General features: G+C 45.3%; 1 protein-coding gene across 1 annotated transcript; it reads right to left on the bottom strand.

Annotated features, from left to right (window-relative positions):
• Nucleotides 1-984: 984 nt before the first annotated feature.
• LOC147958617 (cysteine-rich receptor-like protein kinase 25) lies at nucleotides 985-5,740 on the bottom strand. The gene is made up of 7 exons (XM_087537242.1): nucleotides 4,833-5,740; nucleotides 4,628-4,741; nucleotides 4,458-4,555; nucleotides 3,912-4,113; nucleotides 3,580-3,817; nucleotides 3,213-3,360; nucleotides 985-3,140 (listed from the first exon to the last, which is right to left on the bottom strand). Exons 1-7 carry the CDS (start codon nucleotides 5,707-5,709, stop codon nucleotides 2,844-2,846), a joined length of 1,974 nt encoding a protein of 657 aa, XP_087393368.1. The 5' UTR covers nucleotides 5,710-5,740; the 3' UTR covers nucleotides 985-2,843.
• Nucleotides 5,741-12,281: the final 6,541 nt, after the last annotated feature.

Raw genomic sequence — 12,281 nt, 5'->3', positions numbered from 1 at the left:
ATAACAGAAGGTGAATCAAGTGCAGAGCTGGATGGCAGTTCCTTACCTCCCCTCGTAGTTGAGGGAAAGATCTTGGTTTTTGGATCTCTCAAGATCTTCATAGTGTTCAGCAGATATAAATCCCAAGTGACTCAAAGAATAGAGCTATGCTCCCCGGCAACGGCGCCAGAAATTAGTCTCGATAACCCACAAGTATAGGGGATCGCAACAGCTTTCGAAGGTAGAGTATTCAACCCAAATTTATTGATTCGACACAAGAGGAGCCAAAGAATATTCTCAAGTATTAGTAGATGAGTTGTCAATTCAACCACACCTGGAAACTTAGTATCTGTAGCAAAGTGTTTAGTAGCACAGTAATATGATAGTGGTGGTAGCGGCAACAAAAGTAAAGACAGCAAAAGTAATGTTTTTGGTATTTTGTAGTGATTGTAACAGTAGCAGCGGGAAAGTAAATAAGCGAGAACCGGTATATGGAAAACTCGTAGGCACCGGATCAGTGATGGATAATTATGCCGGATGCGGTTCATCATGTAACAGTCATAACATAGGGTGACACAGAACTAGCTCCAATTCATCAATGTAATGTAGGCATGTATTCCGTATATAGTCATACGTGCTTATGGAAAAGAACTTGCATGACATCTTTTGTCCTATCCTCCCGTGGCAGCGGGGTCCTAATGGAAACTAAGGGATATTAAGGCCTCCTTTTAATAGAGAACCAGAACAAAGCATTAGCACATAGTGAATACATGAACTCCTCAAACTATGATCATCACCGGGAGTGGTCCCGATTATTGTCACTTCGGGGTTGCCGGATCATAACACATAGTAGGTGACTATAGACTTGCAAGATAGGATCAAGAACTCACATATATTCATGAAAACATAATAGGTTCAGATCTGAAATCATGGCACTCGGGCCCTAGTGACAAGCATTAAGCATAGCAAAGTCATAGCAACATCAATCTCAGAACATAGTGGATACTAGGGATCAAACCCTAACAAAACTAACTCGATTACATGATAAATCTCATCCAACCCATCACCGTCCAGCAAGCCTACGATGGAATTAGTCACGCATGGCGATGAGCATCATGAAATTGGTGATGGAGGATGGTTGATGATGACGACGGCGACAATCCCCCTCTCCGGAGCCCCGAACGGACTCCAGATCAGCCCTCCCGAGAGGTTTTAGGGCTTGGCGGCAGCTCCGTATCGTAAAACGCGATAATTTCTTCTCTAAGTTTTTCTCTCCGAAAGCAAATATATAGAGTTGGAGTTGGCGTCGGAGGGCATCTAGGGGGACCACGAGGTAGGGGGCGCGCCCTAGGGGGGGCGCCCCCACCCTCGTGAGAAGGGTGTGGGCCCCCTGGTCTTCATATTTGGCGAGGATTTTTTATTATTTTTTCTAAGATGTTCCGTGGAGTTTCAGGTCATTCCGAGAATATTTATTTTCTGCACATAAAACAACATCATGGCAATTCTGCTGAAAACAGCGTCAGTCCGGGTTAGTCCATTCAAATCATACAAGTTAGAGTCCAAAATAAGGGCAAAAGTGTTTGGAAAAGTAGATACGACGGAGACGTATCAAGTGTCCCAATGATCATTGAGAAGCCAAATCATCCTTAAAAATTTCACACAATAAATATACGTTAGCTTACTCCCTATGCTTTATTTAATATGCGAGCATTATTTCATACGTATTCAACAATCGGTAAACACTAAAAGGAAAGTTGAATACTAATCTAAGATATACAACGAAAGGACGTCAACAATCGTCACAAATACCCATCATAAATACTAGGGTCCAACAATGATTACAAATCATCTACTAATCCTAATCACACAAATCTATATCAATATTACAAATCTACACAAGGGTACCACCAAAACATGAACAATCTAGGTTCCACAATGACTACAAATCCTAAATCACACCACACTATTTCAATTTATCATATGCAAGACAAATCCAAGCAAATCAAGGTTCCACCAAAACTTGGCTAAATGAGACAAATGTGAACGAATTTATGGAGGAAAAGAAAGGGATCGGAGGAGTTTACCTTGTACGAGGGACCAGGGAAGAAACTCACGGCCAAAAACTTCAGATCTGCTTCATTCTGGAGAGGGGATGTAGAGGGGGAGAGGAGAGGGCCGCCGCCGCCGCTGCTCGATGGGGATAACTGTTGTTCGGATGGAGAGGGCAGCCCCGATGCGGCTTAAGTCAATGTGCAGCGCCTATGGGCTAGGCGCTGCACTGCTTGGTGCGGGCCCCGGGGCTGCCATGCTGGATAGAAGTGCAACGCCTGTGTGCTAAGCGCCGCACCGTAGGGTGTGGCGCCTCCGTGTCAGGCGCCACTCAAAACGGTCAGTTGAGTGAATTTTTTTAGGAGTAGTTCATTTTGTAAAATGATTTCATCCTCAGATCAATATTGTCAAATTTGCCACATTCAGAAGACATATCGGCCTAAACTGCTCAGATACGAAACACTCCTTCTTTCTTTGGTAATAATGTAATCATATCAAATTTAAGATGAAATAATTCTAGATGCCTGTTAAAAGTATCATAAAACATTTCTTATAGAACTCCGCTGGGAACCCATCTGGTCCCGGTGCTTTGTTCGGTTTCATTTGTGATATTGCATCTAAAACCTCCTCAGTAAAAGGTGCAGTTAAGATCTCATTTTCGTCTTACCTAAGCTGAGGGATATCTTCAGTAACAGACTCATTTAGGGAAACTGTGCTCTTTGCCGAAGGCCCGAATAGTTGTTTATAGTAGTTGAAGATATACGCCTAGATGCACCACTCATGTGCAAGAGAGATCCCGAGACGAAACATTTCGATCAGGATCGGGGCTCCGTCATGCTGATCGTCACGTCGTTCACCGAACACACAGGCGGCCCGCTGCCGGCCGGCGCCGTGATGTACCCGGGGGCAGAAGGATCCGGCACAAGCATCTCATTGCTAAGGAAGTAGGTGACCTCGTCCATGGCCGGCCTCCTGGACCGGTCGTTCTGAACGCAGAGGAGGGCGACCTGCACGCACCGTGATGCTTGCTGCATCTGCTCATGGTTCCCAAGGCCAAGATGGTCCCTGTCCAGCACGTCTCCAACTCTAAGGTCGCTCCAATGCTGCCACACCTGCAGCTCAGGGAGATGGTTACCCGGTTCAGATAAAAACCACAAGAAATGACTGAGATGCGGATCCCTTACATGTTCCACGAGACCGGTGCAGTTGTCGTTCTCGAACCTATTAATGCTCTGCCCAACTATGATCTCCAGCACCATCACCCCGAAGCTATACACGTCCGATTTGGTGGAGAATTTCCCTTCCGCATAGCACTCTGGAGCTATGTATCCACTTCAGTAGGAAACAGAGGAACGCGATCAATCAGAGTTTCTACTGTATAAACAAATATGCTGACTTCGGTAATCTACTGGAACTCATCAACTGAACTGAAATATAGTATACAACGTGAAGACGACAAGCAGGCTACTAAGCTAACACAAGTCTTCTTTGGAAATATGGAACAAGTCACAGAATATGTATATGTAGTCAGAAAAGAGAGAACGGACTTACTAAGTACCGGCCGTGTTACGAGTGCTTTCATGACTCCTCTCCCGGTTGTACCCTCTTGCAAGATCGAAGTCGGCGATTTTCGCAGCGAAGTTGGAATCAAGGAGGACGTTAGATGGCTTGAGATCCCTATGGACAATATCCTTCCCAGAATCAAGGTGGAGATAAGTAAGGCCACGTGCAACCCCTTTGATGATGTTGAGCCATTTTGCCGAATCCAGTTTTTGGTAGTCGACTGAACCTGTCAAATCCATGACGACACGGATATCTCGATATCGGTGAAACTAATTAAATAGGAGAAATTCATAATCACGACCGAGTGATTGCACAATTACCTTTGAAATAGTTGCTTAGGCTTTTATTGCTAAGGTACTCATAGACAAGAAACATCTTATCGTCCTGAAAACAATGGCCCAAGAACTTGACAAGGTTCTCGTGCTGAAGCTCGGCAACCAGAGAAACCTCCCTTTCCAGCTCTTTCAGATTTTTTCTTGCAAGTTTTTTTATGGCTATTTCTTTCTTGTTCTCCAGTATTCCCTGTTGGTTAATTCATAAACAGTATCTAGCCTCAGTATGTTGAGAAATTTGTACTCTCTCTCTCTCTCTAAATAAGTGTTGACATGTTAAATGTGTTGTAAGTATCAAGCAATTTTAGACTTCCCCTGCTGGTGTGCTTGGCTGGCCACATGAAAATAACTGGAACAATCAAACCCAGTTTTGAGTTTTTACTAGAACAATTCCATGGGCAATTATACTGCCAGAAAGAAATGGGCTGCAGTATGTTGGTACTAACAGAGGACTGCATTGTAGATTCACAATACCTAAGCTGCAAACTATAACAGTCAAGCTCTAGAGATTAGTGCTCAGTAATTGTTCGGTACCTTGTATACTACGCCGCATCCACCAGATCCTAACCGATTTTGCTCGGAGAAGTTAGCAGTGGCATTCACCAGAGTTTGGTAGCTGTAGTTACCACCCCCTGAACAAATGTGTGAAACCTTGAGTTGAGCTGCGAAACAGTACTCGTGAGAGAAAGAGGAATGGGGAATACCCGTGGCAATCTTTGATTTCCGGCCTCTCCGTTTGCACCACAATGCTACTAGGATTAGTGCGAGTATAGCAGCTCCGCCCGCAGAACAAGAAAGTGCGATCACCTTGCCTCGATCTGTTATCGGAAAGGAAACCAATGTGAAACACAGAGGAGAGGGAAATCCGTTGCAAAAATTGGCGAGAGGAGAGCGCGTAGGGTACGAAACCTTTGCTCTGAGGAAGGGAATTGCTTTCTTCCGGAGCCGCGGCGCCGTCGCCCTCTGGGACGGTGACATGGGTCACGGGCAGGAGGGACGCGTTGAAGAAGGGAGAGCCCGCATAGCGCAGCATGCAGCTGGGGCGAAGGACCTGCATCCCGGCACTGGAGTTGAACTCGTCGGAGAGGCGTGACAGCGCGCCGCGGAGACAGCTGCCGCAGTCCTGCGCCGTCATCTGGGTGATGCACTGGGCCAGCCCGTAGACACTCGCACGGCCGCCGGCTGCCGCTGCATCTGGGTAGTCCGCTATCCCTGCGGCGGTCCTGGATCTGTTCGCGGTGGCGTTGGCTGCCACCTTGCCGAGCAAGCCGGTAGGCACCTTCTTCGGGAGGCTAGGCGCGTTGCCGTCGAACACGGACACCGTGTACTCATTGACATCGAAGCTGCTGAAGTTGTGTGGACTGGAGCGGAGGAGGCAGCTGTCATAGCGCACCGCGGCGGAGTCGCAGTGGGTGTCAAGTGTGCCAAGGCAGGCATTGAGGCAGCGCAAGCACTCGTCGGCTGGCACGTCGGGCCGGCACTGCGCGAGCGCATACTCGTTCGCGCGGTCCGGCCCGGTGGTGGTGGTGACCCTTCTTTGATCGTAGCGCGTCACACTGGACAATCTGTCGGACGCGCTAGCTGCCTCCACAACCTGTGACAGACTGTTGCCGAAGCCGTCGTAAAACGGGGAGTCCGGGCTCGAGTGCACGCCGTCGACGTGGACGCACAAGGCAAGGGTGGCGCTGCCGTTGCCGCCGGATGCCGCCATCACTCTCAGGGTGAAGAGAATGGCCGCAGCTGCAAGGACATGGGAGGAGGAGGAGGAGGAGGAGGCCACGACCATGGTCTCCCTATTGGTTTGCGCTAAACCAAACCTGGATGGAATCGGGAGCCTGGGACCTGTCGCCATCCTCGAGCGTGTCGTGGGATATGTGCGGTGTGCCTTTTCTCCGTCATAGTCAAAGTCTCCCCTCTCCGTCCGCTCCGCGTCTTTTCGCTTCTCGCGGCCGTTGAACAGATCTGATCCGTGGGAGTGGGACCTTTTACATGATCCGAAACATGTACGAATATATGAAATACTTCCTTCATAAACTAAATATAAGAGAGCAGCCCGTGCGTCTAAAGTAGTGATCTAAACGCTTTTATATTAGTTTATTTACAGAGGAAGCATTAGCCAAGAGCCCGTGCGTTGCCACCGGTTGCAATAAAATTGTGTATTCAGCACTTCATCACAACATGGGAGTGAGACCGTGAACCAATCTGTGGTTGGATGGTTAGGAGAACAGTGGTATCCACTGTTACCGTTATCACAGTTCAAATCTTGGTACTCGTATTTATTCTGAATTTATTTCAGAATTTTCGGCGATGCGTGTTTAGTGCGAGGAGACGTTTCAATCGGTTACGAGGCGTCTACTGTCAAATCCCTAGTCTGGTATTACTTAGACTAGCATGTGGTGTTGCATCATGTTTAAATTTTCAACTAAACTTGAAATGGGAAATGTTCAAACCCTAGCACCAAATTAAATCGAATAGGGTAGAATAAAATCTTTTTCAGTGAACCCAAAGGCCTTTTAGAAAAGTTCATGGTTCTCGATAAAGGCAAAAACCTCTGCCAAAAAAGATGCACATATTTCTAGGTCATTTTTGGATTTTTGAATTAACACAAAAGCATTTGAATTGGAGCTATTTAAATGTTATATTTTTTTAAATGGTCCAAATATTCTGAAGTTATTTGTGGAGCTCTGGAATAATTCAGTTAACCTCCACAATAATTTTTAGAATTTATTTAAATGATTTAGTGCCTAAACTAAATCAAAACAGAGAAAAGAAAAATAGAAAGGAAAGGGGCTTAGCTAACTTACCTGGCCGGCCCGGCTGGCGGCCCAGCTCACCTGGGCCTCCCCTACCAGTCATCCCTTTCCTTGCGCCAGGAGGACATGGGAGTGTGGTTGCCGCGCGTGGCCACACGTCGGTCACCTCCAGGCTGCCTCCTGCGCCCCGACCCTCTGGAGACGCCACACACACACACACACACACACCCCTGGCCTCTCTCTCACTCTCTCCCGTGCCTCCCCCCTCTGCTCTCTCTCTTTGCCCGGACCTGGGTGCACCCGAGACCGCCGACGAGCACCGCTGCGGCCACAGCTGTCCCCGTGCTATCCTCGTTGTCTGCCTCGACGCCTTGAAGCTCCCCCTCAACGAGCGCAAGCCCGGACGCCCTGTCGTGCCGTCCCGATACGTCCATTTTACATCATATTTTCCTAATGTTATTTATAATGTTTTTAATGCATAATAATGCCTTATGGAGTAATTTTAATGCATTTTTTCTCATAATATGTAAGGTTTACACAAAGAGGGAGAATACAAGCAACTGGAATTCTGGACCTGAAAAATTTACGTAAGAGACACCTATTCTGCACATCTCCAAATGAGTTGAAATTTTACGGAGAATTATTTTGGAATATTTAATAATTATTGGAGAAAAGAACCACCGGAGGGGGGGGCACCTAGTGCCCACAAGACACCAGGGCGTGCTAGGCCCCCCAGGCGTGCCTCGTGGGATGCGGGCAGCCCAGCCCACCTCTAGTGCCCATCTTCTGGTACATAAGGTCTTTTGTCCTAGAAAAAATAAGGGGAGAAATTTCAGGACGGAGCGCCGCCGTCTCGAGGCGGAACTTAGACAGGAGCATTTTTGCCCTCCGGCGGAGCGATTCCGCCGGGTGAACTTCCTTCCGGAGGGGGAAATCGAAGCCATCGTCATCACCAACAACCCTCTCATCTTTGGGAGGCCAATCTTCATCAACATCTTCAACAACACAAACTCCTCTCAAACCCTAGTTCATCTCTTGTGTTCAATCTTTGTACCGAAACCTCAGATTGGTACCTGTGGGTGACTAGTAGTGTTGATTACATCTTGTAGTTGATTACTATATGGTTTATTTGGTGGCAAATTATATGTTCAGATCCATTATGTTATTTAATATCCCTCTGATCTTGAGCATGAATATCATTTGTGAGTAGTTACTTTTGTTCTTGAGGTCACAGAAGAAGTCACATTGCAAGTAAGCATGTGAATTTGATATGTGTTCGATATTTTGATGATATGTATGTTGTGATTCCCTTGGTGGTGTCATGTGAACGTCGACTACATGGCACTTCACTATCTTTGGGCCTAAGGGAATGCATTGTGGAGTAGTTATTAGATGGTGGGTTGCTAGAGTGACAGAAGCTTAAACCCTAGTTTATGCGCTACTTTGTAAGGGACTAATTTGGATCCATATGTTTAATGCTATGGTTAGATTTTATCGTAGTTGTGGATGCTTGCGAGGGGGTTAATCATAAGTGGGAGGTTTATTCCAGTAAGAACAACACCCAAGCAACGGTCCACCCACATATGAAATTATCAAAGTAGCGAATGCGAATCAAACCAACATGATGAAAGTGGCTAGATGAAATTTCCGTGTGCCCTCAAGAACACTTTGCTTATTGTAAGAGATTGTTTTAGCATGTCCTTTGCTACAAAATGTATTGGGCTACCTTGCTGCACTTTATTTACCGTTACCGTTACTTGCTCGTTACAGGTTATCTTGCTATCAAACTACCTGTTATCGACAATTTCAGTGCTTACACAAATTATCTTGCTGAAAACCACCTGTCATTTCCTTCTGCTACTCATTGGGTTCGACACTCTTACTTATCGAAAGGACTACGATTGATACCCTATACTTGTGAGCCATCAAGACTCTTTTCTGGCACCATTACCGGGGAGTGAATTGCTCTTGGTAAGTGGAAATCGGTAAGGAAAAATTTATATTACATGCTAAAATTTATTGTCACTTGTCACTATGGAAAACCATCCTTTGAGGGGTCTATTCGTATGTTCACCTCAGCCAGGAACACAAAGAGTTGCCCCTCAACCTACTGCACCTACTGAAAGCAATGGTTATAAAATTCCTTCGGGTATGATAGAACAACTGCTAGCTAATCCTTATGCAGGAGACGTAACTGAACATCCTAACCGTGGTTCGCAAAAGTAATATTAAAACACCTAAACCCTCTGAACAAATCAAAGTAGAACCTAGTGTTGCTATGGTAAAAGATCTCTTGGTCGAAAACATGGATGGGCATGTTATTTATTTTTGTGATGAAGCTGCTAGAATTGCCATACCCGATGAAAAAGATAAACATAGACATGTTGGTTGCATGCCTGTTGTCTTAGTTAAAATAGGAGATCATTGCTATCATGACTTATGTGATTTAGGTCCTATTGTGAGTGTTATTCCTTTTATCTTATGCCAAGAAATTATGAATGATATAGCGCCCGCTGAAATAGAAGACATAGATGTCACTATTAAACTTGCAAACAGAGACACCATCACACCACTTGGGATTGTTAGAGATGTTGAAGTATTGTGTGTGAAAATAAAATATCCTACTGATTTTCTAGTTCTTAGTTCCCCACAAGATGACTTTTGTCCCATTATCTTTGGTAGACCTTTCTTGAACATTGTTAATGCTACGATAGATTGCCATAAAGAAACTGTCAGTGTTAGTTTTGGTGATGAGTCTCATGAGTTTAATTTCTCTAAATTTCGTAGACAACCTCATGATAAAGAATCGCCTAGTAAGGATGAAATAATTGGTCTTACTTCTATTGCCGTACTCCTACTGATCCACTAGAACAATATTTGCTAGACCATGAAAAAGATATGCACTTGCGTGAAAGAAATGAAATAGATAAAATATTCTTTGAACAACAACCTCTCTGTAAACACAATTTGCCTATTGAAACTCTAGGAGGTCCTCCTCCACCTAAAGGTGATCATTTGTTTGAATTAAAGCAATTGCCTCACACTTTGAAATATGCTTATCTTGATGAGAAAAAGATATATCCTATTATTATTAGTGCTAATCTTTTAGAAGATAAAGAAGAAAGATTATTAAAAATTATGAAGAAGCACCGGTGCTGCATTGGATATATTCTTGATGATCTTAAGGGCATTAGTCCCACTCTCTATCAGCACAAGATTATATGGAACCTGATGCCAAACCCGTTGTTGATCACCAACGATTGAATCCTAAGATGAAAAAAGTGGTAAGAACCGAAATACTAAAACTTCTGGAAGCAGGTATAATCTATCCCATAGCTGATAGTAGATTGGTAAGTCCTATTCATTGTGTCCCTAAGAAGGGAGGTATTGAGGTGCATAAAGCTAAAGTTGATGCAATTGAGAAAATGCCATGTCCTAGAGACATCAAAAGTATTCATAGTTTGCTTGGTCATGCTGGTTTCTATAGGAGGTTTATTAAAGACTTCTCTAAAATTTCTAGGCCTCTTAGTAATCTTTTACAAAAGGATGTTCTATTTGTGTTTGATGTTGATTGTGTAGTAGCCTTTAAAACACTTAAGAAAGCTTTAATTTCTGCACCTATTGTTCAACCACCTGATTGGACTTGCCTTTTGAAATTATGCGTGATACTAGTAATTATGTTGTTGGTGCTATTCTAGGACAAAGAGTTGATAATAAGTTGAATGTTATCCATTATGCTATCAAAACTCTAGACAACGCCCAAAAAAATTATGCTACTACTGAGAAAGAATTTTTAGCAGTTGTGTTTGCTTGTGATAAATTCAGATCTTACATTGTTGATTCCAAAGTAATTGTTCACACCAATCATGTTGCAATAAAATATCTCATGGAAAAGAAAGATGCTAAACATGGGAACATTAATTCCTTTAGAACTCAATTGCTCTGAGCATATTCCAGATATCTGCAAAACAAGATGCTTTTTTCTTGTCCGAAATGTTCAAAAAAAATTGTCACCTCAATTGTAATCTTGCATTCTTCCATCTGTAATAATGGGTTTAGACCCCTGCATGCTACAACATGAAGATTGATTAGTGGGATGATACTATGTATGTCAACCAATGTATGAGTTAAGGCCCTCTCGGTAATGCACATCACTATATGCAAGCAATGAAAATAATGAGTTAGTTGCGGGATGATGCATTACTGAATGAGTAAAGAAACTTGTCGGTAATGAGATTGAACTAGGTATGATGATACTGATGATCGAATCTCGGGCAAGTAACATACCGATGACAAAGGGAACAACGTATGTTGTTGTGCGGTTTGACCGATAAAGATCTTCGTAGAATATGTAGGAGCCAATATGAGCATCCAGGTTCCGCTATTGGTTATTGACCGGAGATATGTCTCGTTCATGTCTACATAGTTCTCGAACCTGTAGGGTCCGCATGCTTAACGTTCAATGACGATTCGTATTATGAGTTTATGTGATTTGATGTACCGAATGTTGTTCGGAGTCCCGGATGAGATCACAGACATGACAAGGAGTCTCGAAATGGTCAAGACATAAAGATTCATATATTGGAAGGCTACATTCGGACACCGGAATGGTTCAGGTCGTTTTGGATAAGTTTCGGAGTACCGGGGGTTACTGGAACCCCCCCCAGGAAGTTATTGGGCCTCATGGGCTATTGGTGGAAGAGAGGAGGCGGGCTAAGGTGTGGCGCGCGCCCCCCTAGCCCAAACCAAATTGGACTAGGGCTAGGGGGCCGCCCCCTTTCCTTCTCTTCTTCCTGTCCTTCCTTCTTCTCCTACTTGGACTAGGATGATGGGGAACGTAGTAATTTCAAAAAATTTCCTACGCACACGCAAGATCATGGTGATGCATAGCAACGAGAGGGGAGAGTGTTGTCTACGTACCCTCGTAGACCGAAGCGGAAGCGTTGACGCAACGTAGAGGAAGTAGTCGTACGTCTTCCCGGTCCAACCGATCCAAGCACCGTTACTCCGGTACCTCCGAGTTCTTAACACACGTACAGCTCGATGACGCACCCCGGGCTCCGATCCAGCAAAGCTTCGGGGAGGAGTTTCGTCAGCACGACGGCGTGGTGACGATCTTGATGTTTAACCGTCGCAGGGCTTCGCCTAAGCACCGCTACAATATGATCGAGGTGTAATATCATGGAGGGGGGCACCGCACACGGCTAAGGAACGATCACGAAGATCAACTTGTGTGTCCTAGGGTCCCCCCTGCCCCCGTATATAAAGGAGCCAAGGGGAGGGGGCGGCCGGCCAAGGAGGGGTGCGCCAGGGGGGAGTCCTACTCCCACCGACCGGGGGAAAGAGGAGGAAGAGGGGAAGGAAAGGAGGGGCACCGCCCCCTTCCCTTGTCCTATTCGGACTAGGAAGGGGAGGGGCGCGCGGCCACCTCCTGCCTCCTTCTCTCTTCTCCCTCAAGGCCCATGTAGGCCCAATAACCCCCCGGGGGGTTCCGGTAACCCCCGGTACTCCGGTAAAATGCCGATTTCACCCGGAACGATTCCGATGTCCAAATATAGGCTTCCAATATATCGATCTTTATGTCTCGACCATTTCGAGACTCCTC

This window comes from Triticum urartu, chromosome 7A (genome assembly GCF_056163025.1).
Source record: "Triticum urartu cultivar PI428250 chromosome 7A, HENAU_Tu73, whole genome shotgun sequence".
Classification (NCBI taxonomy): Eukaryota; Viridiplantae; Streptophyta; class Magnoliopsida; order Poales; family Poaceae; genus Triticum; species Triticum urartu.
Note: the sequence above shows the minus strand (reverse complement) of the source record. Positions and strands in the feature narration are given on the sequence as shown.